This window comes from Rhyacophila brunnea, unplaced genomic scaffold (genome assembly GCF_057557595.1).
Source record: "Rhyacophila brunnea isolate RB1 unplaced genomic scaffold, BYU_Rbru_1.0 scaffold_22, whole genome shotgun sequence".
In the NCBI taxonomy this organism is placed as follows: Eukaryota; Metazoa; Arthropoda; class Insecta; order Trichoptera; family Rhyacophilidae; genus Rhyacophila; species Rhyacophila brunnea.
Genome location: NW_028232882.1, coordinates 6,673,481 through 6,700,701, shown reverse-complemented (window position 1 = coordinate 6,700,701; position 27,221 = coordinate 6,673,481). Strand labels below are relative to the sequence as shown.

Genomic DNA, 27,221 nt, shown 5'->3' with positions numbered 1-27,221 from the left:
TTATAACCATAATAAATTCAAAGTAAAATTATTCGTGTATCAATATCGTTCAAGTATACCCTACCTAAAACTAATTGAAACAATACCCCTGTGTATTATCTCCGCGAACCTAACCTCCATAGTTTTTGACACTTGCTCTGCCACAGACAATAACTGTACGTATATGGGCACGTCTGTTGACAGTTCGACAGATTTAAATGGGGTAGTTAAACTGATCTGTGGTGTGGCCACTAACGTACAGTTATTGTCTGTGCCAGGTTCAACCTGCTACGAAAACTGTACGTCTGTGGCCGCCTAATGTCACAGCGTATAAATAAACAATTGTTGCTTTTCTCTAGCTCTACTTTTTCAAAATTAATATTGAATGTCATTTTCCTCATAGACTGAGTTAAGTGATATATATATACAGTATAACCCCTATTTTACGTTTTTTAAGGGACTGAAAAAAAAAAACCTAATTGGAGGGAAAATGTAAAAGGGGGGTATTGAAAAAAAGAACATTTAAATTTTATGTTTCTAAAAAAATAACGTTTTATTAAAAAACAACATTCAATTAAAATTTTTATTGAAAAATCGTTTGAATGTCACGACCCAATCATTGTCAAGCGCGCGTAACTCGCATATTTCGAATATTTCCGACGTAAATCGCGGGAAAGAAAAACGTAAATGCGGGTATTAAATGTACTGATACATCGGGACTGAAAAAAATACACGCAATTGCCGGGAAAATGTGAATTCCGGGCACGTAAAAACGAGGTTATACTGTATATACGTCTGTTATCTATGGTTGGGTGTAAACAAAACAATAATAATTTTTGGATTAATAGTGAAATGGAGAAAACATTTCAAAAACTTTGGAACAGAGCTAATTTTTAACAAGTCATTTTGTTGAATTTGGATCTACTTGATCGGGGAATAATTGGGTTATTTATCTGCTCGCAAAAGCTGAAAACCGTCTTAATATCGTGAATAGAGGTGATCTTCGTTTATCAACGACAAAATGACATTAAAAAAATGCTGGTTTGCAGCAGTCTCAAGGATCCCACTAAATAAAAGACAAGCCAGTTTATGCATTTTCACCATTCATTAGAGTGCAAACCTTGATGCCATTAAATATCCTGTCTATGGTACCATATAGAGTCGTCCCTTAATTAAGATGACGTATTCATTAGGACAGGTGGTAATTATGACCATTATTGAGTGGTGAAGTAAAGAAAACTGCTTTTTAAAAACATGACTTTAAATAGATTTTTTGGTACAGTTCGGTTATGAGGAATACAGCGGAAAACACTCTTTGAAAATACCCGATATACTGGATTATTTGTTAGTTTGGGTTAGTTTAGGTTAGGTTTGGTTAGGTTAATCTAACAAATAATCCAGTATATCGGGTATTTTCAAAATGTGTTTGCTGCTGTATTCCTCATAACCGAACTGTACCGATTTTTTTCATCAATTACAGTTAGGTGATTTTTTAAGTGCACTTCCAATTTCAAGAATTCCGCAAGAAACGCCCACGGTGGCCGCGCGGCATAAGCGTTGGACTACAAAGCTGTGGGTCCCAGGTTCGAATCCTGGGTCTGGCAAGTACAAAAATTGTTTTTTCAATTTGTTTGTGTCAGGGTATGGACCTAATAGGTTGAGCAAGTGGCTGACATCCATTTCTCGTAAAAAAACAAAATCTGTCAATACAAACCTCCACTCTGTGGAGGCCCATATGATCCTATCAGGATCGGACATGGTCGGGGATATTATGATGCACGTCGCGTACTATCACGTAACGTCACAGTAAGCTTCTGCTACGGGAAAAAAGTGTTTAATATCGTTTTTCTTAGTGTTTAAAATGTTATGAGACTGATGCTCCCATCCCGTAACACATTTTGAACCTCTAAATCAGTCTTTCTTAAAGTGGGCGATAACACCCCCTTGTAGGCGCTGGAGGTTTTCAGGGGGGCAGTAGAAGGCTCAAAGAAAATTAGGGGGCCTTAGGAAATCTAGAGGGGCGACGGCAGGCAAATTCTATCTATAAAAATCCTACATTAGAATAACTTATAGAACTGACAACAAACGAAGAATTAAAAATTAAATTCAAGAATGGCTACTGAGAATTTTGGCTGCAGAAGCGAATCTCTCAACTGTACCTGGGTTATGGTCGGTTGTTGAACGATTTCTGATATCATTCCCATCGTCGTATTTGTGTGAACGTGGATTTAGTGCTGTAGCAACGTTACTAACTAAAAAGAGAAATCAGCTGCAAGTTACTGAACGCGACTTACAGCTGTTTTTAAGTGAATTTGAGCCTGACATTAACAAACTCGTCGAAATGCATTAGATAAGTTTTAAATTCAAAGCCTTTTTTAACGTTAATAAAAATACTTCTAAATATGATTAATTATGAGTTTTATTTAGTCTCATTGAAACATTCTTTGATCGCAGAAATAGGATATGGGTCACACCCTATCTATCCTATCGAAATAATAATTCATGTTCAAAAATTACACATATTTGCAATGACTGTTTTTAAGATACGTAACAGATGGTAATGTAAAAAGGTGAGTTAAAAAATATGGGGGGCACCAGATTTTTTTTTAATCTCAAAGTGGGCGGAGGTGCAAATAAGTTTGAGAACTTGTGCTCTAAACGAACATTGCAAGTCGGCAAAATCTGCCGAAATCACTACAACAACATTGAGGTCACTTCACACATACCGGACTGCACCGACTCCCGCATGACTAAATGAACGTTTTTTATCATGTCTAAACATTTTTGACTCATGTCAAAATCATGTGTTTTATGTTTTTAGCGGTTGGCACTATGTATTTTCCATAAGAATGTTGTCTATTATCTGTGGTCTGCAGGTTGGATTCTGTTTAAAATATTATCTATGGATACAATATCGCAAGTAATTTTAGTGAACGCACACGTAGAAACTGTTAATATTAATTGAAATTAGCATTAGAGTTGGTTTTCTCCATCATTGAATTTACAGAGATAGTGATCGTTCAAAATATTTTGCAAAATGACTAAACCATAGACAAAATTTGTCACCGTGACAGCGTGACGTGCATCATAATGTAATTGAAGCATTACAACGAAGAAAAAATGAATGAGAAGAAACAATTCTATTGACTTTACATTTTGAGAGATCATAATATGTATACTAGAACCATCATAACTTGGCTACGATTTTATAGTACTGTATGGAGTGTTACGGACTATAGCGTGTGTCGGGGGAGTAAATTAGTACCGTGAAGTGTGATGGGGATCTGTAGTTCCCCAGATCACCTTTATGACGTCTGTAGCCAAGATATAATGGTCAGACTATAGCAACAAACAAAGTTTCCACATACCAATTGGAATCCAATCCAGTCCTTTTGAAGTCAGCACACAGCTTCAATCTTTTCCTGATAGATGACTCCGAGTGTGCCGGGAAGGCTCGCTTTATGTCGTCCATCCTTATTCGCCGAGGCTGATCACGAGACTTCCAAAACAGCCGGTATATAAACACCTGAAATGGTAAATACAATGTCAAATGGCAAAACACGGGTCGTAGAAAATAATGTTTTGTATCAGGCCTGTCCAACGCGTCAATTGCGGGATAGATTTTGGTCGATCGCATAATAGGCCCATAGGAATTGAGTCATGAAAATATAAAAACCATATACATCCAGTTGTAATATCATATTTCATTGAGATTTTGAAATAGAAGCATTAACCAATCCTATTTTAACAGCGTGAAAGTCATTTTGCGTGGCCTAGTCGTATCATTTAATTTGTATTGCATCACTCGCGGCCTGCCGCAGGAGTGAGAGATAGAGATTTATGTAAATCCAATCCTTATAAACTGAGGAGGTTGACGATGAGTCCATTGAGTGCCCAAAAGAAGACCAAGAAGAAAACTTCTAATTTTCATGATGAATGGGAAAATAAGTATTTCTTTATGATGGTTAAAAATAAGTGTTGTCGTTTAATCTGTAATGTCCTCAGCCAAATATTATACGTTTGTTCGAGTTGAAGAATGACAATGACATTGTGTTATAGATGACAGTTTGAGTTAGATATGTCTGTTTTATATAAATAGGTACACACAAAACTTTCGAAACACACCTATTAAAAAAAGATGGACCGGTGGGATTCGAACTCACTCATTCATTAACTGTCAGTGTGACTGCTCTTCCATTAAACCAGTGGCACGAATTATAATAAGCGTAAATGTGTTATTATTTCAAGCAAAACTTTTTCATTTAACGGCCCACATGCTCGTCGTAGGTCAAAATTGAGTTTTTATTGTATTTTCAAACCATGATCCTGGATACTCCTTAAACGTTGTAGATAATCTATTTATATAATTTTGAAGCCTTATTATCCTTTATAGTTATTTTAAACATTTGATGACTGCATAAAGTATTTTTGTTACATAAAATAGTATTCTTTTAAACCTCTCGCTCTAATGTTTTAGAATATAGTCATATTTCGGTACATAACTGTGCAGTGGTGTTTAGATTTTTTACGTTTATTAATTTTTAAACGCATTTACGAAACTATTTGTATAATTTATTACGAGATAATTTTTGTAAAATATTCACGATAAAAAATTATATTGATAATCTCTGTGATCCCAAATTTGACAAGAATTAGGCATTTTAATATTCAAAAAATCAGCAAGATTAACACATTTGAAGATGATTCTAAAGATACTTATTATAAGCTATGTCTTTGACCATTCAAGTGTGATAAACATCTTATGAATAATGATTGCTTTATAATAATTATTGACCTAAGAATAAGGTAGTGTTTTTTTGAAATACGCCATTTCTTTTGTTATTCCCCAGTGGTTAAGCTACAACATACGGCCGTAGCCATAAATTGATAAACTATAATTAAAGTAGGGAGTAAAATGATATTGACGCGCGTGTTTGAACATGTACCGTTTAAAAAAAAATAAAAAAAAAATCGGTTAGGTACATGTTCAAACACGCGCGTTAATTTAATTTTACTCCCTACTTTAATTATAGTTTGTCAATTTATGGCTACGGCCGTATGTTGTAGCTTAACCACTAGGGAATGACAAAAGAAATGGCGTATTTCAAAAAAACACTATCTTATTCTTAGGTCAATAATTATTATAAAGCAATCATTATTCATAAGATGTTTATCACACTTGAATGGTCAAAGACATAGCTTATAATAAGTATCTTTAGAATCATCTTCAAATGTGTTAATCTTGCTGATTTTTTGAATATTAAAATGCCTAATTCTTGTCAAATTTGGGATCACAGAGATTATCAATATAATTTTTTATCGTGAATATTTTACAAAAATTATCTCGTAATAAATTATACTAATGGTTTCATAAATGTGTTTAAAAATTAATAAACGTAAAAAATCTTAACACCACTGCACAGTTATGTACCGAAATATGACTATATTCTAAAACATTAGAGCGAGAGGTTTAAAAGAATACTATTTTATGTAACAAAAATACTTTATGCAGTCATCAAATGTTTAAAATAACTATAAAGGATAATAAGGCTTCAAAATTATATAAATAGATTATCTACAACGTTTAAGGAGTGTCCAGGATCATGGTTTGAAAATACAATAAAAACTCAATTTTGACCTTCGACGAGCATGTCCCCCCTTAACAATTTTGGTGTGTGATGAAACCCTAATAAGTTTTAGCTGGCACATCAAAACTCGTCACGTCTGCGACATGGTCACAAATCAAACCTTGTAGGAATGTCACATTCATGTTGCATAGTCGACCTTAGTCGAATTATTAACTACATTATCTGTAGTGTTTGAAACTCCACCAATGAAAGGCTACCTGGAATATTTATACCGTAAAAATAAATTTGAATGCAAACCTGCAAAAAGTCCCTGACAAAGTTGTTGGCCCTCTTGGAGTTAGGCCCGGGAACCTCGTAGAGTGGACATTCCTGTCCCGCAGCGAACAGCGCGTCTACCTCCCTCACAAAGTATTGCTGACTGTAAATATAACCCAAGATATTATGAATATCCATAATACAACCGTCAATACATGAATTACTTCTTTAGATAGGTAATAAATTCTACAACCACTATCCTTCCCATCCACAATTCTTTGATTGAAAAATTCTTCGTTGCATATACAGGTAATAACATCGCGGGGGATACGTTCTGGACATGGTCGCGATAAGCGAAATTTTGCGATCAACGAGGGATTCCCTTGTTTGGCCTCTCTACGTTTATTGTGCAAAATTTGCGATTACATACTGTCAAGTAATGCATTACAGCCACGTTTTACAGCACTCGCTCCCTCATAATCTCCGTCGTTCTCTTCTAACATGCATTGCATTGCTGAGTTAGACGATCCTTAGATGCTTTAAATCCAGAAGCAGTCTTCTCCTCTATGGAAATAAACGTACGTGTTGGCATTCGTTTCCAATAGAGTTCCGTCTCATCCACATTAAAATTAAATTTGGTGGATAATTTCTCCTTTCAACAATTTCCGTTTTTAAAAAAGATCACGATATAACGAATCCGCACTCGCAGGGGTCGCGATGAACTTACCTGTATTGAAAAAAAATTAGGGCTCCGGATTAGATTCCCAGTGAGGTCACATTACATCAAGGGTGGTCAACCTTTTTATACCTACCGCCCACTTTTGTATCTCTGTTAGTAGTAAAATTTTCTAATTGCCCATCGGTTCCACAATAATGGTGATTTATCAAGTAGGGAAGTAACTTTACTTTACAAAATTTATAAAGCAGAGTTACAGTATGTTAAAGCATATAATAATAATTACTTACCAAATACTTTATGTCAGACTTTCGCTAAGTTTGGCAGAATAAATCTTTATAAAATAACTTACTATCTATCTATCTTTTTATTTATACTTTGCAAACATAGAAGCAATGACATTATTAATGGACAACGCACTCAATACAGTAGCTAGCAAGTAAATTCGCACATAGCGACATTCGCACATGTATAGGTAGACGTCACGCAATTTCCATTATGCGATATCACGCATCGGGAATTTATAGCAATATCACCTTTATTGTAATGGCGTTAGAACAGTGTTTCTAGTGTCAATGTTCATTTGAGCGAACCCGTTCGAACCGAACCATTCGGCAGACCCTACAAAAAGCATCGGGAATTTATAGCAATATCACCTTTATTGTAATGGCGTTAGATCAGATTATGCCATTCGGCAGACCCCACAAAAAAGTGGGTGTCATTTTTTTTGCAGATGCTTCGTCCATATTGATGTCATTGCATAGAAGCATCAAGTCTGATGAAATTCCGACCATATTCGATCTTAATAAGATCATATAGGCCTCCACAGAGTAGAGGTTTGTATTAACAGATTTAGTTTTTACAAGAAATGGATGTCAGCCATTTGTTCAACCTATTATGCCGGCGCTCCATTGGCACGCAAGTCAGACGATTTACAGTCTTCGGACTTTTTTTTCGCGTGGAGCACCCCAGGTCTGCGGACTTTTTAATCCGCAGACCAGGCTCGTTGGATTTCAAACATGTTTGATATTTTACCTCCGAGTTGCCAGACTTCGTCCGTCGATCGCAATGCAAATTCGATTTGACATTAATACGCAATCATTCGGAACGCAAAAAAATCTGTAATTGTTTTAAACATTTTCATTGATTTATTTGTTAATTTACACATTATAAAATGAGAGATTTACCAATTATTTTTTTATTTGTATTTATGAAATTCATAAAAGAAAACGTAAATCTTGTGTTGTTTTCACTGCTTTATTATTTTACGCAAGTCTACATATAAATAACACAAAATTATAGGGTTATCAGAAGACATTACGATAATCGCAATTTTTTACTTTTGACAGCTCGACTTTTTTATTCGTTCATTGATCAGTAGCAGGGCATAGACAAATCGGACGATTTATTGTCCTCGGACTTTTGACTCGCCAATGGAGCGCTGGCATTAGGCCCATACTCTGACTCATACACAAATTGAAAAACAATATGTGGACTTACCAGACCCAGGATTTGAACCTGGGACCCACAACGTTATAGGTTGACGCTTAAGCCATTGTAGGCGTCAAAAATCTGTTAATACAAAAACCTCCACTCTGTGGAGGATCGGACATGGTAAAAAAAAAATATTTATCAGCCGCCATTCTTTATATTTTACGACTAACTTTAAAGATGATTTTTTATAAATTTTAATAACATTATGGACATTTTATTTTGTTATTCACCTTATATAAATGTTAACTAATATATTATGTCCAAAAAGAAAATATTCTATTTACAGTGCTAAATTTAATGTCCTTGACAGTTTTTTGCAATTATCTTAATAAGAATGTAACCGACAGACTCTAATAATATAATATCGTCTCTGTTCTGGCAGAACACACTAACTGGAGAATACTAGTTTTGAGTAATTTGACTTTGAAGTTGTTAAAATGTTTGAAATAATGGTCTATCATGTGAGTTTATTAAGTAATCATAAAAAGGATGACTTTAAAATAAAGACTGTTTATTTATTAAGAAGGTTTCCAGACGGTAAAGTTTGAAATAAGGAACATTTTGGTAACTAACTCAATATGTCATTTTTTCGAATTAGTGTTTTCTGCCAGAACAGTGACGATATATATGTTTCATCTCTGTAAGACAAGTTTTAATTGAACATCTTTCATTTAGATGAATATCTCACCGAGTCCTGATGACCAAGAAGTCGGAGTTGGGCATGGTGTGCGGATAGATGGGAGCTCGGTACATGTTGTTCTCCACCACCTGCTGGGAGTGGCCAGGCGGCAGGATGCCCAGGAACGGAGACGTGTGCGCATATGCCACTTCACCATATTTGAACGGCTTCGGTCCAGTGTCCTAGAAGAATAAAATATTGAAGATAAACCTGCTGGGTTTTTCAAAATCATCTGCAGTCACTGCGGCAAAGGCATGCCTATGTTTGCCTTCCTGAAAAGGGTACTGAAATGAAAATAATCACATAAAATTTTACCAATACAATATGGAAAAGCTTCAGAAACATATCAATCATTTCAAAAGTAATGTCAAATTATCTATTACCATTTAATTGGAAAAAACTTTGTAAAAAAACCCATGTATTTTTATCGATTCCTTAATAATGCAGCAACCATAAAGTAAACAAAAAAATAGGAAATTAATTATGAAGAAAAATTGCTCTCCTAAATTTTTCTAAGACGAATGGAAGAATTCACCTTTCCAGCGCATCTCTTGTAATAGTTCTTGATCTTGGAACACATTCCCACTTGGTTGACAAGCGGAGGATGCTCCTCGCAGAACTCCACGAGGACCAGCTCGCCGTCTCGCCCGCTCAGGTCCTCCGCAGACCTCATGAAGAACACGTCGCCTCCGCCTGACGCCATACGCTCAGACTCCCGTTGCTGGAATAAATGTAAAATAACAAAATTTCCTCACTAATTATTTCTGAAACCCACGGTGGCCGCGCGGCATAAGCGTTGGACTACAAAGCCGTGGGTCCCAGGTTCGAATCCTGGGTCTGGCAAGTACAAAAATTGTTTTTCAATTTGTGTGTGTCAGGGTATGGACCTAATAGGTTGAGCAAGTGGCTGACATCCATTTCTCGTAAAAAACAAAATCTGTCAATACAAACCTCCACTCTGTGGAGGCCCATATGATCCTATCAGGATCGGACATGGTCGGAAAAAAAAAAAATTATTTCTAGTCTTGAGTCACTGTCAAAAATCAAGATATTATATATTATCTATCTTTTAAAAGATTTAAATTTCGTTTTATTCATTAGAAAAAAGTATCACAAAATTCTGCGATTTATTGCATTTTACTGATTTTCTCACTTAAATCGTCATTCAATCTCCAGAAGGTAGCAAAGGCATCAATATTTTCCTCAACTTGTAGGATTTCGAAGTGAATGTGAATTTTTTGTCATTTTGTTGCACTTGCAGACTTGGTCATCAGATATTGCCTCGGGTGCACCCTACTATGGTTGTCTGTCTATTCTGGCTTCGTGCTGGAGACGCTCTGCTGGCCTCACTCATTCTTCGAGACCATCAGACGCTTCATTCGCACCTCATGCGGACAGTCGGTTCCCTTCAGGTGAGACGAAGGAGAATTACATTGAATCGACGACCCCAAAATTACCTTGGCCTTTTTCTTGATGTGCTTAAGCAAGGGGAAGAGCGGATGAGGTCCTAGGGTGGAGAGCACTCCGTGGGAGTACTTTCTGGCTGGCGGACGGTGGAAAGAGCGCAAACGGGCAGCTCCCATGTGCGTTTGGACGAAGGGGGCTCGCAGCTCCACCACTGGGGTGCTGTGCTGGATCAACTGGCCACCACCTGCTCTCAGTCGCAGTGTCGACGATCTAGCAGCGTAGTGACTGTAAACCCAAATTCATTAATTTTACACTCTGATACTACTACTACTGACTTAATTACTTAAATACTTACTTAAATAGGTATATTGATATCCAGTAAACTGGGCGTAAAATGCGAGAAGAGTGATTATGCCTTGATTACACGCAACGAGTACAGTGGCGAAACAGTGTTCTCGGTTGGTATAAACATATTATCGAGCGTTCGGCCTAGTAGGATGGCGAGACAGTCACTTGGACCCTTTTCTATTTACTAGACAGAGTGCCCAACCCCACCCTATGAGCACTGACTCGCTAGCCCGCTCGGCATGTTTAAACACACACTCGGTGCGTACTCGCCACTCGTATCTTTGTATCATTGGAGTAATATTTTTTAACAATTTATTAAAATGTTCTACATCCATTCTCAGAAGCGCTCTAAATTCATCAGGGTCTTCTAACTCCAATTCACTAAAAAGAGTGTATGTTGCACCACGATCTGGTCTCCTTAAAATCCATTGTCTTGTCCAAAGACATTTATCTTCTTCGCGCAATAATTCATTCAATTCTATATTTTTTAATGTACGTTTTACGATCTATGTTTCAGTACACAAAACTAGCCTGCTTTTTGATCGAAAGTGAACTGACTTGCCACAAAAGTCGAAAAGAGAAAAATACATATAAACACTCGCTCACACGACTTTCTCGGCCTAGTGACATTTTGCTGTCTCGCTACTGTACTCGTTACGTGTAATCAAGGCATTAGTCAGTTCGATTTAAAAAATGCAGGTTTTATCCTTTTTTAAAGAGGTAGTGAAATTCGAAATTTCAATGACCGAAACATCGAAATATGTATTGACGAATACGTTTTTGGTAGTGTGTATCTGATTTGGGATGATTAGGATTTTTAAAAACCAGATGTTTCTTAATCTGAAATGTACTTATGATTGCTGCCGCCATTGTGATTTTCAACTCTTTCTTTGAGCGATCTGACAGACCGGTGCGGGTACACAGCCATTGCTTTTACTAGCTTGAAAAGTAACTCGTGCGCTATGATTAGTATAGATTCTGTGGGTGGTGGCAGCAATTTTTTTAAATTGAAACTGTGCTTCCAACTGTTTTTTTTACAACCAAACGACATTCATGCTGAGTGCTTCCAACTATGATAATTGCATCGGTCAACAAATGTTTCTCCAACCAACAATGATGGATGTGTCAGTACATTAAATTACACGAGGTTTGTGAACCTGAACTAAAAACATACAGAAAGTCGATGAGTTACAGTTGTGTTGAGTTTGTATATGTAAGGCCATGTCCGGAAACTTACTACGTATGCAGTTCGCCATATCACACTTCACCGTGAAATGTTGTATCAGAAATATATGGCCGTATATTAAAGACTGTCCAACCTCTTTGGGTCGTATAGTAGGGATTACAATACCGAATGAATATATTAATACCGGTATTTCTTATTGAATACCGGTATTCGTTAAAACATATTATAGAAAAAAAGAAGTACAGTAAAACCTCATTAATACGAATTCCATGGGACCGAAAAACGAAAAATATTAAAATTTAAAAAAAAATATTTATTTTTTGATTTTCATTAATTTAATTTACAATCATAGATTATTTCCGATTCCGTGTGTTTCAATGGGTCATAAAATGTCAGGATTCATATTACCTTCTTAAAATAAGTAATTTATGATGTTTTAAGAAAAATCTCATAATTTTCAATGACTGGCTCATGAAATAGTGTACTTTATTATGATTTATTGAATATTTTTGTATCTCAGGACTCGAATCGATTTTCGATTTCGAATTACGAATTAAAGATATGGTTTTATATGAAAATAATGTTCAAGGGACTTTTATTTGCGAAAATTTCGAATTATCCGTGTTCTTATTAACGAGGTTTTACTGTACCTGTCAATAAATATTAATATTAAAATCTATTTAAAACACTATTTTATAGCAGCCTAAAGTACCTTTGTAAATATGCATAGATCATAATATTTTACAACTGCTCCGGGTGCCAGAAAAATCTCTCTGGAATTCAACGTTTGTTGGATATACTATCAACGTTGGATCAATAGTTATAATAATAAATATAATAATAATAAAAATAAATGGAAACATTAGCCACGAATGTTATCTTTTTCGAAATATGTTAATTCATCGCGACAATTATTATTCTATGAGTATATTTTTATTTTAATATTATTTAACCTTTGTTAGTTTCAGTCAATATATTTGCATTTTGACAGCATAAAACTTATACATTCAATTTAATATACAATATAGTAGTAAGTAATGTCAAAATAACATTAATTTCAATTTCGAAAAACATAAATGTGTATGCTTTCTTAATACCGAAAATACCGGTATATTGGATTTTTGAAACCGGTATTTCGGTATCTATAAATAATTGAATACCGGTTTTGAAATACCGGTTTTGCAATCCCTATCGTATAGTACCTACCGACATAAAATTCATGTCTAAATAAGTCTGTATCATTCAACCTGCATCAAACAAACGAAATGGGACGGTTTGGTTTGGAACCGTTTGGTAAATGTCCACGGAAACGCTTTTCTGACAACTAATTAGTGTTGCCAGTGCTTAAAATTAATTCAATCATTTATTTCCATAAAACGGCAACTCCACGTCATAGCACCAAACAAAACAAAAACGAACTTTGAAACTTCAACCGGCAGTCCTTCAGCGCGTCCGAATAATAATTATTGTACAATACTACAACGAATTAACGAATTAATGGGCTGAAAGTCTTCCAGCATGAAAAAATCATCATCAGACGAATCTTCTGACGACGATTCAAAAAATAATGGGATACAATGAAATAAATCCATTGTATTGAAAACCAAAAATACAAAGTACCTACTAAATCTAAAATATTAATATTAACATATCACGATGATCTTACACATGCCGGAGAATGCTGTTTTTAGGCATGTCGATTTTCCTTAATCCTACAAAATATTATATTAAAAGTCAAATGTCGAGAAAATAACAAACGAAATATTTGTAGAAAATCTTAGATTGATATCGTTTTCAGGTTATGTATACTTTTTAATGATTTCCCGTTTGACAGATCGCCTTAGTCTATGAACCGTTCGAATTGGTTTGAAGTTTCATGTCAAACCATTTCTGATGGTCCGAGAACGGTTTGATTTTCAATGATACACTGAACCAAACGTCAAATCTCAAACCATTTCCGGTCTCATAGAATTTGTATGTATATTGTCTATGGTTTAATTTGATTTGTTTCGTACAGGTTGAAAGAAACGAACCTAATAAAACACGGTTCTTGTCAGTTTACACTTTACAGGAAGCCAGCAGCAAACAAATTTTGAAAATAGCCGATATACTGGATTATTTGTTAGGTTAGGTTACGTTTTCATTTTTGAATTTATGAATTTTGCCAAAATCAGCTATGACAATTGAATTAACGTTCATATTGAATCTAATAAAATTGGAGACCGTATACAGTAATCTCTTTCCAATAAGAAAACTCACGGCGAACTGTACTACGGTGAAATGTTTTACGTACAATTTACGTGTAAGATAGCGTAGAACAGAGTACGGCAACACTTACACGTCATTGGAAATGTTGAATGGATCCCGGTCGGGTGACTTTGGCGGGGGCGGAGGAGCATCCTCTTGAAGGACGTTGATCACGCCCGCTTTGCCCAGCAGCAGTTTGGATTTCTTCACGTGCGGGTGGGGAATTTTAACCTTTGGCTGTGGCCCACGGTCTGTAAAGATATAACAGCAGCTATATGAAATGTCGAAGTATACTATGACAAGAAATAGAGAATACATAATGACTTCAGAGAGAACCGCAACGTCATGTTCGAATTAGTCTGGCTAATACGCCGATGGATAAGATGATAAAAAACCTTATCTTATAATAATTTAAAGTAGGAAGATTTATTTTTATCATTCCTTTTGAAATAGAATGTCTTACATTTTGGTACACCTACGTTTGTTTACAGTGTTCCACACCCACTTCGACTAGAGCAGTGAACGATACATCATTTGAAAGGTAAGGAATATTACATGCTAAAACAAGAATCATTGAAAAATCCAGATGACAATATGCTCAGATTGTTGAATAAAATACCTGCTTGTATTTTGGAAGGGTCAATATCGTCGGGTATTCCCAGCACAATATTCTCATCATTGGGGTCTAAAGTGAGGACTTTGGGTTCGGGTAAGCTGTCCATGGCAGTTGCATCCCAGATCACCTCCTCCTCCCACCGACCGTACACCAGTTCCTCATTCTCCACCGGAAAGATGCTGTACCACGTGTCGTCATCGCCGCTGAAACGGATTATTGCATTTTTATAAAGACTACAGAAAATCACATTAACTTATTTATATGTAGTCCAAATTTTTTGGGAAAAATAGTATTTTTTATTCTATACTTAATATTCAACTGGATGTATGCCACAAGCATGTTTACGCACTCTATAAATCCGTGCATGCAAGAACAGCCATAGAAAATGAGCGTGTGCATGTGCTGTACTTTACACTCACTGCGCTAGCCCCAGTCAGTTTTTGTATAAAAATTAATATATTACACACAATATACTGCCATCTCTTGTAATCATGGTGACATTCTTAACCGATATACAAGTCTTTATGATAAACTTTTATGTTATATATTTCTAAATAATGATGTTTCAAAGGTTTTATTTTTTCATAGAAATTTATGGCCCGCCGGGTACCAAAATTCTAATTCTTCCCGGTATTTAAAGGGTTTTAACACACAAGATTTAAGAATGTTCGATTCTTAATTATAAAAAATATATCATTTTGAAAAACCAAGTTTGGCTCACTGGGACTCGAACTCACATCTTTCACTTTCCAGGTGAATACTCTTACCTATATGTTATCGATCCTTCCAAGATTCATGCGAATTAATTTCTTATAACTACGATTAAACTGAGGTAAAACTGAGGCTCAATTCCGCCAATCGCGGTGATCGACTTTAGTGTTCAATTAAGATATGTAAATGATATTACTAACTTAATTATAACCGATGTTCGGCGTTAGCCAATTTTGTTATTGACATTCTTGTAGTTATGAATAACGAATGTTTAATTTAGTAATAAATGATCATTAATATTTATACGTAATATGCAATAATTTGATAATGGTTACTTACGTGTGCGGTGGCGGATGTTTGGGTAGGTGGGGTAGGGGAGCTCGCCCAGGATGCGAGAAAGCTTGTGCGGTTCGATTGCCACTGCTTGGTAACCAGCCGGCTGCATTAGTTTTGCTATTCAGTCTCGCCATCACCTAAAATAACAACAATGTTCAAATACTATTTTAATTGGTTGATTATTTGAGTATTTAAACTGAATCTGCTAGTAATCGAAACAATTTAATATGTAATTTAGCCAAAAAAATGGTAGCAACAATGAGACCTTATGTTTAATCTCTGTCCCGTCCCACACAACATCATCTTCCCACTGGAGTTGAGAGACCATCAAATATGCTTCATCAGGGAATGTTTCCTCCGGCTCCGGGTCTGGTTCAGCATCAGGGTTCTGCAAAAATAACCATCACTGAATAATTTTAGCCAACAACTGATGCAACTTTAAGCATGTCTAAAAGACAAGACAGCGTGGATCACACAATCGGACACTAACGATCCTAATAATTATCGCTATTCAGCTTAGCACATTCGATAACCACATGTGGATGCGACAACACCCCTAGTTATACCTGCGTTCCAGGTGCTCATCGCTAGACTCAAAGTGTTGAGTGGCTGGGTATGGGGAATGTACCTGGAAAATTGCAGTTTCTTTTTAAATTTTTTTTCAAAATGGACCTCCCTCAAATAATCTTTCTGTCTATTATTATGATTTTGAACGAGCTTAGATGAGAATACACCATCTCTATCGCTGTTTACCACCGCATGTTTACAAAATACTGAAAGATTAAGGCCATCCGCTCACGCAGAAACTAAAATCTGATGAACTGGTTGGTGATGGAACTCATAAATTACTGGCCAGTGACTGATGCTTCGCACATGGCGCTACAGAAACCTAATAATCTCATAATCTCAAACTGTCAAACCCATTGTCTTTACTACTTCATTCTAAGCTTTTTCCATATCTTTACGGGAATATTCTGGCAGCCTGTAATTATACAGACAGGAGTATTACTCAACATCTGCCACATATTTTAAATTAAAAATCGGTTTGCCTATCTTTAACTTTTGACGTCTTGACTTATAATTGCTTGTTTAGTTCAGTTCAGTGCTACCAATTCTGGTAAGAAAATATAATCTACTGATATTGGTAACACTGTTTTATGGGTGACTGGAAACTGAGAGACTGGGAGACTAGCATGTCGCGGCTCCTCGGTTACGGTCGCGGACGTTTTGAAACTGAGAGATTCCAGTCTTGCCGTCAGCGAGCCGCCATTGAAATACATTAGCTCGATACCAGAGTTTTAGTCTCGTCTTTTTTGAGTATTCATGTGGATGGCCTTAAATAACACAATACCTTCAGTTTGAATCCATAATTGAAGCCTTCCCCCGATTCGGGCACTTGCAGCATGTCGTACCAAACTTGCGCGGGACCGAAGCGCCAATGGGCCGTGGTCTGCCGTTCAGCTCCCCCGCTTGCGCCCGTGCCCCCACCTGTGCCACTGCTGCCCTCCTCGCACGCCCTATACACAACAAATCAACAGCATCAATATTTTTTCTTGTGATTACATAAGGCCATTCCTCGTTAATATTACTACTCACTCACTTTTAGTCCATATGGAGAATATAAAAAACAAACATGTACTGAATATATCAGTTTAAAGATTGCCGTCACTGTACAACAAATTTGTGTTTTACCTATCTCTTCTTATCATAATAACCCATCCTTGTATGTTAAGCTAATATTTTTTTATTCGCTTCTATTCCAACATTTGGATGAATTATTGCTCAAAGCAGTCAAGACATATTTGTCGAGCTGCGGTAGTATCTAAATTATTTGTCACCATACAAAATGTTTGGTCTTGATAAATATGCAAGTAATAATATTTTTTACACTCAATAAATGTGTGCTGTGCAATCACTTTACATCATCAATCTGTTTTTTCAATTCAATAATAATAAGCATATTTGTTCTGTCTCTCGCAGGTATCATTATCTACATTTCAAGTTTTTGATTATTCATACCAGATGTATCTAGATCAGTGTTATTCAACCGGTGGTCTGCAAGAATTTATTACCGGTCCATGAAAGCTTTCACCATGCTATCAACCGACTATATCGCTACACAATTCGGGGAATTCGTACTAGATGAAATGGTGGGAGAATTTTTGAATACTGCTGATACCAGAAAGTCATATTCAACATCATAAGCCAACATTTAAAATGCGCTAGCTGAAAACTTGAATAAATATTTCTCTTAAAATTAAGATCTACGTAAAGCCGGACCTCTAACCTCTGGATTAATAATCCCTTTTTGAAGATATTAAATCATGCGCACTTGATCATCGTAAGAGAGAAAAGCTGATCGAGCTATCATCTGACGTCACTCTGGTATCCAGACATAAAATGCAATCATTGTCTCAATTTTGAATATCTTTTGATAAAGGTATCCATCTCTGAATTATAAAGATCAGATTACTGGTAATTTTTTCGACTCCATATTTATGGAAACAGAATTTTTCATCTATGCCAGTAATAAAAACCAAACAGAGAAATCGAATGGATATTAATGCAGCGCTTCGTCTCCCAGAAACAATGCTTCAACCACGTATATCAAATTTGCTTACAAAGAAGCAGCAGCAGATGTGGCACTAACTAAAAGTTGTAATTTGAAAACATAAGATTTAATAAATAAAATTCCGGTCCGCAAAATATTTCTCATATGTTCACCGGGCCGCGGGTGTTAAAAGGTTGAAGAACACTGATCTAGATGATCTTGAGATTAGTTTATTGATTTCTTGAGAAATATCTCTATTTCTTTGTTTCACACATCTGCCCTCAATTTTCTGCAAGCCGAATCCGTTTCAGATCAAATTCGAGACTTTTTTAGGTCTTCTATTATTTCTATTATGGATCAATGTTAAGAATCTGAATTTGACTTTATGGTGATTTTTTTATAATCAGGTACTGGTCGACCGCTTTCTTTTTCCATTTCAACTTCCTTTTGTTATTTATGTCCTAAAACAAATTCTCGTTATTGATTTCTCGAGAAATGAGTACCTACCTAAGTATTCTCGAAATTTCGGGAATTTAATTTCTCAAGATTCGAGATTCACTTTTTCGGATTATTTCTTGAAAATTCTAGAGACGAGATTTCTCAAACTCAAGTTCTGGGTGTATCAAATAAATGCACCCACAGCAATTGGCACCGATACCTTTACCGAGACTTTATAAACATAACAAAAAATGCAGTATTTATGGTGATGGCTATTTAATAACTCCGTATGGACTAAATTTACAATGAAAATAATGGATGAAATATTGAAAATCTTTTAATGCATCAGTATTTAAATATTCCAACTGCGGAAAAAGTATAGAATGATCAGAAAAAAATTGTGACAGCCATGGTCATATTCAATAACGATTTTGTGTGTAATGCCTGCAATAAGGAAAGAGCAGTTTCAATTTTTCTTACCGCCTGAACCAAACAGCCATGCAAGCATATAAATCTGTCATTGTGATCATGCATCGATGTATTGAATTGATTAATTGATTTTATAAAACGATAATATAAATTGTATTCAATTCTGTAGATTGTTTTTTTTTAAGTCGATAGCAATTTCGGCTGTAACACCATTATCAAGACTGTAGTCTTGACTATCGACTTAAAAATGGCAACTTGTAGCATTGAAATAAGTTTCTCTGTTTGAAAAAAACAGAATAGTGACTATGTACAGATACAGTATATTATTCACCTGAGCAATTTATCCTCATCATCGGAACAGGGTTGCGGTTGAGTTTTTGAGGAGGAATCGTTGAGGTTATCGCTGGACGCCGAGTCCGTTCGTCTTCTGCGCCTCCTTTTCTTCACTCCTCTCCAAATCTGCGGTAAGCTGGAGGCTTTGCCGGGCCCGAACAGACGAGAGAAGCGGAGAACCTGAAATATTCCATTAATTACAATTGTGGCCTGTTATTTATTTTTTATAATAATTTGACGTTAAGATTAAGTTTATCGCAGATTTAGATAATACATTACTTACTTTATCAAGTCGAAAGTCTGGAAAGAGTTCTCGAACATCGACATTGGCATATTTGGAGGGCAACATGGCTGCCAATGGAGTTTCCAAGCGACGCTTTGCGATGTCTTTTGCAGATCCACTATATTTAAAGTAAAATATATATATTATGAACAAAAAAAAAAACCGTCATGCATTGAGATGGACCTTTCATATTATTCAATTCATGACAAAAAATAAGTATTAACAATATTTAAATAAAAATACAGAGTATTTACCCTACACACTGAGTGAACCAAGTAAACCCTACCTTAAAAACTGATAAAACAATGTACACCTAAACTAACATAAGTGAAATATATGAATATCCAAAGCTATTTGAGTGAAGATGGTTATTGCCCTCTCAATTGACACTACCAATGGTAGATTACTTCTGAACATTGGGAGAAAAAACGTGGCAGTTATTGTCACGATTGTTTAAAATACTCACTATTGCTGCAAATAAATACATGCACGTGTACAGGCGCTATAATACGAGGGTGGGTCAATAAGTCCTTAGAAAAGCCGACAGGTGGCGCGACTAGTACTGTAAGCGGTTTGTTTTCATGCAGCGGCACTACCGATTCAGTATGCTGCGAAGTTTCAATCAGATTGGTCGGGTTGTTGTTTTTTATTTTCGTACATTTAAAAAAAAAAATTTGCTTGTTTACAAAAATGGTGAAAATTGAGTTTAGAGCTGTTATTAAACATTTTAATATAAAAGGGTTAACAGCAAAGGAAATAAAAAATGAGTTGGATTTAGTTCACGGCATATCTGCTCCTTCACTTGCAACTATTTATAACTGGTTAAATGAATTTAAACGTGGTCGTACATCAACAAAGGATGAACCACGCTCAGGACGTCATGTAGAGGTGACTACACCAGAAATGATCAATAAAATCCACGATATGGTGTTAAGTGACCGAAGATTAAAGTTGAGTGAGATAATTGAGGTTACAGGGATCTCAAAAGGTAGCGTCATTTCTATTTTACATGACAAATTGGGCATGAAAAAAGTTTCTGCAAGATGGGTGCCGCGTTTGCTCACAGTCGACAATAAACGCAATATGGTGGTGGCCTCTAAAGCCCTGTTGTCGCTCATACAACGCAATCCGGATGAATTTTTTCGTCGCTTTGTGACTGTAGATGAAACATGGATACACCACTATACTCCCGAGACGAAAGAACAGTCAAAGCAGTGGATTGCGAAAGGCGAACCATGTCCAAAGAAGGCGAAAACCGTAAAATCAGCTGGTAAGGTTATGGCTACTGTATTTTGGGATGCACGTGGAATTATTTTTGTTGACTATTTGGAAAAAGGAAAAACAATAACAGGGGATTATTATGCATTTTTATTGGACCAGCTAAAAAACGAAATTGAAGAAAAACGGCCTCATTTAAACAGGAAAAAAATCCTCTTTCATCAGGACAATGCCCGTGTTCACACATGTTTACGATCAATGGCTAAAATTGAAGAATTGAAGTTCGAATTGGTCGACCACCCACCGTATTCGCCAGATTTAGCCCCCAGTGACTTTTTCCTTTTCCCAAACTTAAAAAAATGGCTAAGTGGACAACGTTTTTTTTCAAATAAAGAAGTCATCGATCGGACAAATGCTTATTTTGAGGACCTTCCGAAAACTTATTTTTCTGACGGTTTAAAAAAAAATGAGAAACGTCTAACCAAGTGTATTGAGCTCCAAGGAGATTATGTTGAGAAATAAAAAAAAAATACAAAAATAAAAACTGTTTTAATGCTTTTTTCTAAGGAATTATTGACCCACCCTCGTAACTATATAATAAGTATGTAATTTATATGTCAATATTGAAAGAATTACGTAAACTAATTATTATAAAACAGATGCTCCCTTTGTCTAAGATAATTTTGTGTGCGAAAGGCAGAAAGGGGTTGTTTAAAATTGCCACTGTTCAGGAGAGCCAAAGAAGATTGCTTTTTGGACTATTTTGTATGGGAACTCCAATATCTCTGTGTAGAATTTAGTAATTGAGGCGTTGATTCCACTGATCCTTTTTCTCATTTGTGTATATATATGCTATGGGTTGAATTGGCATTGTAGAGGTTTCACGGTTGTCTATAACCATGCTGGCGTATAGACAGCAGTGAAACAGATACCCCAAAATGACAGGACACTAATGACTCGCTGCCGTCAGTAGAGTTCGCCTGGACGCACCTGTCCGCTAAAAGTGTTGCACGCTAAAGTGTTGTAAAACTTTACAATGTAGTACATAATATATTCGTAATTGGTAGTATGTGATCACGTGATGAAATACAGTTCTACAAAACGACATATGAAGTGTTTTCTTAATGTACCGATAGTTCCTTGTCACGCACACGCGCAGGAAACAACCTTCTGCTAAACAATATAATAGATGTATTTTTGCCACCAAGAAATGTCAGATACGGCATCTATAGCATGTTTAACTCATTTTTTGATTTTTAAAGAAACATTTTGCTTTTCTCAACAGCATTCTTTCCCAATCACTAAATGCTAAATCAATAGAGAAAAAATATTTTTCATTATAAACTACAGTCGAACTTGGGAAGATGGGACCGACTGAATTTGCTGTTATATCGTTATATAACATTTTTCGCGCCACGTTCTATTTAAGCATGGAACATAAAAAATCTGAAAACCATTGTAAAAATCCCCGAAAAAAGCATGGCATTCATAAACTATAAAAGAAGTTGTTTATTGTAATGAAGTACTGAGCCGCCGGCGCTAGTAGGTACCTACTGACTTTACAAAGCTTGGATTTTTTACATGCAATTTCAACCATATGCGTGGATACTTTTTCAACGTTGTCGGCGAAAACACGAATTAGGTACTTAGACACTTAACTAGAGTCATAAACGTAATCCGATCCCGGCGGCATCAGTCTACGGTCGGATTTTATTGCTTAGGGTCAAAAATGTTGTTTTTAAACGATCGACACATTGACAGTTTTGTTCGGTAGGTATACCCGAGAAGTAGCTCGTTATAAAAGTGAATAAATGTATGGAGAAAATCATAAACTAAAATGTCAACAAATGTTTCCTCATTAAATTCGAGATCTCGCTATTTCCGTGATCGTAATAACCAAGTTCGACTGTATGAGATTTGCAAAACAGTTTTGTAACAAATTAACAATGACCACAGATATGTAGGTATACAAACCAATCAGTAGGTGCTTGCGGAGGTGGCATAAGGCTTCCGTCACCCTCCATATCTCCATCGTAACCGTCTTCGTTTATAGAATCCTAAAAGAGAAAAAAATTTTATGGGGTTTTAAAAGTAGAATTACTCATAAATCAATATTTAGATCTAATAATCAAAACGTCTTGTATTTAACCCTTTTACTCCCAGCTGATTTAGCCTAGCATATGTGAAAACTCCCAAGTGTTTTTTGACAAAAAATCGTCGATTTAGTTTTTTTTAAATAAATAATTCTACACATGCTTTCAAAATTTGAAATTTTTTTTTGTGTGTTCTCAATGGTGTATAAAGCAATAATAAGTAACAATATTGATAGTTGACATAAATAAAACAAAAGAAAAAAATAATGTATCAATATTTATTTAGAAATGAACGGATAAAACTATGTTTGAACTACTAAACAAATGTGACAACATTTTTTTATTTATAATTGATATATCAAATTTCATAGTATAATCTATTCTTATCGAGTAACAGAAAAAAAAATAAACATATTATTTCTCTATGAAATAGAATTTTTATAAAGTAATCAAAAAAAAAAATCGTGTAGTGTCAAGGTATTCAAGAATATTATTCAATTCACGAAATCGCACGAGAATTCGATACAGTATCGAGGACTAACTGATATGGGAATGAACTAATTTCAAAAAATAAGTTTCAAAGCACTAAACCATTATAATATTTATTCGTGTATTTTTCCACCATCCTACCAAAAGAACAGTAGGCATTCATTGTTTGTTAGGTCAGATCATAAACATTACAAAATTCATAATGTAATGTGATATATGAATCATAAAACAACAAAAAGAAATATGAGAATTTAAAATGTGTCATAAAAATAATGTTTTATTATTTTTATGACCCTCTTTGGTCTCCAGTTCGACAGCAGACCAATTATGACTTGTAAGTTATTAGGGTGTGACATAATTATAAACAATGCTGACACTAAAATAGGTATGGTGGGCCGAAATATCGGCCGAATGGGAGTAAAAGGGTTAAAGAGTGTTTTTTGAAGCCCGATAACATTAAAAAAAAAATGTTTTTATTCGAAAGATAAATAGATAGCATTAACATTTGATAATGATTTCGGGCATACGGCTACCGCGGCTGTTCTTGACGAAGTGTGTTATATAGCGTATTTTTCGAACACTGCTGGCCGTATATCACGAACAACACGAATAATGTTGGCTTCCAAGGCGTCAATTGTTGCTGGTTGGTTAATAACCAGTAACTTCATGTAACCCCAGAGGAAATAATCTAGGGGTATCAAATCTCACAACCTTGGAGGCCAATAGATAAGCCTTATTCTCAAAATCAACTTATTGTCAAACTATGATTTCTATAAATCGATGGATGCGGTTGCCGTATGGCACTTTGCACCATCCTATTGAAACCAGATCTCGTCCAGATCAATGTCATCCTGAATCAATGATCCAGATCAGTCACCCTGAAGGATAAAAAATATCATTCTTCGATTCTTATCGATCTTCATTGACTGTAATACAACCACAGGCCTCATTTTTGAAAAAAATAATGTCCGATGATGCCACCAGCGTGTAAACTATACACGAAGTGTGCATTTTTGTATATGTAATGGAGTCTGTAGGGACCCTTTTGGATTGGTCTTATTCTATATGTGGCAATTTTGCTTATTGCTCATATTGCTTGTCAAAAATGAGCCTCATCGCTGAACGCAATTTTGCAATATTTTTTTTTAGTTTTTTTTTAACATATCCGATACTATTAAGATAATATGGGCCTCCACTGTGTGGAGGTTTGTATTAACAGATTTTTGTTTTTATAAGAAATGGACTATTTGCTTAACCTATTATGTAATTGCAAATTTTTGAAAACTACTGATTTTGATCAAATGTTACTGTATTTTGACGTGGCGATGGATAGAGGGAAGTGGCGTGTCTTTATGCTTGCCCTATGCCCAACACTAGGGTGTGAGAGGGTGAAGTAATGAAGTAGTAATAATATTATATAGTATGTGCCCACCACTCCAATCTTGGGTATAAATGTGCTCCTGATCACAAACCTGTTGAGAACCCTAGATCCAGAGAGACTACCTAATGGGTTGGCTGGACAGTTTACAACCATTCCTAGTAAAAATAGTCTATCAATTCGACTTCTACTCCAGATATGGTGATAGCGTAATATATATATATATATATAAATTAATATTACCTCGTTTAGATCATCAGCTAATTCAGTGAAATCAAAGTAGTCAACAGCTGACGGACTCTTAGTGGAGAAGTCTGAAAACAAGGAATAAAATAAATACTAATAAGATATTATAATATGGTGGCATGTTCTACGGATTTACTAGCAGCTAACAATTTAAATTGGTCATCCTTCTTCTTCTTGCCGCCTCAAACCTATATGGGATTTAGCTTCCTCCATCTACCTGCCCCGGGTCTGTCCAAAGAAATGCCCAAGTTTCTTTCTCATGCGTGATTTGTTCTTCCTATTTACATGGCTCAGCCATCTAAGATGAACCAATTTGATGGACTGTATGATACAAAACTTATAATTCGTTAATCTCTGTCTCCACCCGGACTATAATCAATGAAGATACCGCGCAGCATGCTCTACTCAAATAAGACCAACACTCTTTCCATGGTTTTGGTAGTCGATTAGTCTTATTCGTGTTTTGTACAAGATGCATTTCAAGTGTCGGTTCAACACCTTGGAACCAACATTCCCTCTAATTTTTCTATTATGTGTGCGGATCATCAACACTTCTGAGCAGTGGCGTAACTAGGGTTGGTGTCACCCGGTGCGGTAAAAAAATAGGAAATAAGTATTCGTTGATAAAATATATTAAATACTAAATTTGCAGAACATTGTCATTGATAAACGGATATAGTGATACCGCTCAATGTAACATTTCACTTGCGTGCTCGTGTTAGTCGCACTTGGCCTTCGCCTGCCGAGAAATGAGTCGAAAAATTGTGTATGTGATGGTTTCGTGTATTCGAGCAAAACTAAAATTTGGCAAAGGAAACTTTCTTTTACAATATTTTTGTGTGAGGACTATGCGGGGGATGAAAACATGTGTGCGGACACATTTTGGTAGGTGTGCGCGCGCACATCTTACATGGAACATTGCTTGGAACATAGCACCTTCTTTAGACCCAAGCAACATTTGTTTCTTTTTACAATTTTTCTTTCAATTTCCATCTCTATTAGTCATCGGTCAATCTGACCAATACTGACCTACAGATCCATGTAGAATATATGGACCCATACCAGACGGAGAAGAATGGTGTATTCGCCACAACGTGGAGCAATACAACCTATTATATTATTGGCAATGGTTTGGAAAAAGGTTCCCGCCTCCGCTCCCGTTATGTATATGCAGTCACGTCGATGCGCGACCGTCTATCATAACCCTTAAGTGTACCAGTTCAAAGAATTTAAGCCCTCATTTTTGTCTCGAGCGGAGCCGCACGCAACCTTGTACCAAAGTGCAAAAGTAAATGGATTTTATTTATTTATCGGCAACTATCAAAGTGTCTTTAGTTTGACGAGTCGCAAGGGGAGTCGGGGTTGTCCCGCTCTCCGTACGCTCTGGTGAATTTAGTAAAGGCCTCAAAATTGGCCTCGGTTGCCACCATATCCGTGTGTCCTATTGGGCCCGAATGGGGTCGGACCCGGGCAAACAACTCCGCTCGTTCGAGGCCCATAAGTGGACAGTCCCACAGTTATTGGCAAGTGGAAAACTGACCATTATCTTTTTCGTCAGCGGGGATCTCGTCTCCCGGTTCAATGACCTCGGCTAGAAGCGAGCCGAGGCCCAGCCGGCACAGCGACGAGAGCATCCGCTTCGAATCTCCGTCCAGGAGATCGTCATCCTCCAGCCGGCCGGATTCGTCGATGTTGCCGAACAAGAAGCCCGTCAAATCGACGCCACTGCCGCCTGAATCATTTCCGTCTCCGTCGTCGCTGTCCCCCATCATGAAAAGCTAACTAGCTGATGATTGATAGGAAACGCGAAGGATTCTCAATTCACTGGCATGTTGGTGGCACCAGCGAGTGGCAGCCTAATGAATTCTAATATTTTTTGTCTTACACTGAATTATGTACGGCTATGTCTGTTGCAAAATGTATTAATAATTTCAGTTTATAAACATAATAGATCTCATGAGAAAAACGGTCTTGTTTTGACACTTGGAATAAGTCATAAGTGATGCCATGTAAAAATGATTGTCTAGTGCTGCCATTTCTTTTATTAGTCTATGGTTGGTCTATGGGTTACTTAGACATGAGTCGCACCGTGAATGTAAAACCAAGGCATCTGCAGATTTTTCAATTTCGAGATTAAATGCAAAACAACTGCAAAAGTTGTGATAATAACTTGATAATGTAAAAGTGAAGTAACTGAAAGAACATGCAATATAATGTAGATATAAACCAAATATTATTCGC

At 36.2% G+C, this 27,221-nt stretch overlaps 1 protein-coding gene across 1 annotated transcript in view; it reads right to left on the bottom strand.

Annotated features, from left to right (window-relative positions):
• Taf1 (TATA-box binding protein associated factor 1) overlaps positions 1-26,981 on the bottom strand; it is a 53,494-nt gene extending 26,513 nt beyond the window's left edge. Inside the window, exons 1-15 of the mRNA XM_085949338.1 lie at positions 26,521-26,981; positions 24,978-25,048; positions 22,749-22,831; positions 19,557-19,674; positions 19,272-19,453; positions 16,874-17,039; positions 15,788-15,910; positions 15,526-15,659; positions 14,479-14,678; positions 13,951-14,110; positions 10,129-10,363; positions 9,207-9,392; positions 8,681-8,853; positions 5,865-5,985; positions 3,348-3,505 (exon numbers count right to left, since the gene is read on the bottom strand). Of these exons, the coding sequence (XP_085805464.1) occupies positions 3,348-3,505; positions 5,865-5,985; positions 8,681-8,853; positions 9,207-9,392; positions 10,129-10,363; positions 13,951-14,110; positions 14,479-14,678; positions 15,526-15,659; positions 15,788-15,910; positions 16,874-17,039; positions 19,272-19,453; positions 19,557-19,674; positions 22,749-22,831; positions 24,978-25,048; positions 26,521-26,752 (2,342 nt within the window). The 5' untranslated portion in view covers positions 26,753-26,981. The remainder of the gene's footprint in view (positions 1-3,347; positions 3,506-5,864; positions 5,986-8,680; positions 8,854-9,206; positions 9,393-10,128; positions 10,364-13,950; positions 14,111-14,478; positions 14,679-15,525; positions 15,660-15,787; positions 15,911-16,873; positions 17,040-19,271; positions 19,454-19,556; positions 19,675-22,748; positions 22,832-24,977; positions 25,049-26,520) is intronic.
• Positions 26,982-27,221: the final 240 nt, after the last annotated feature.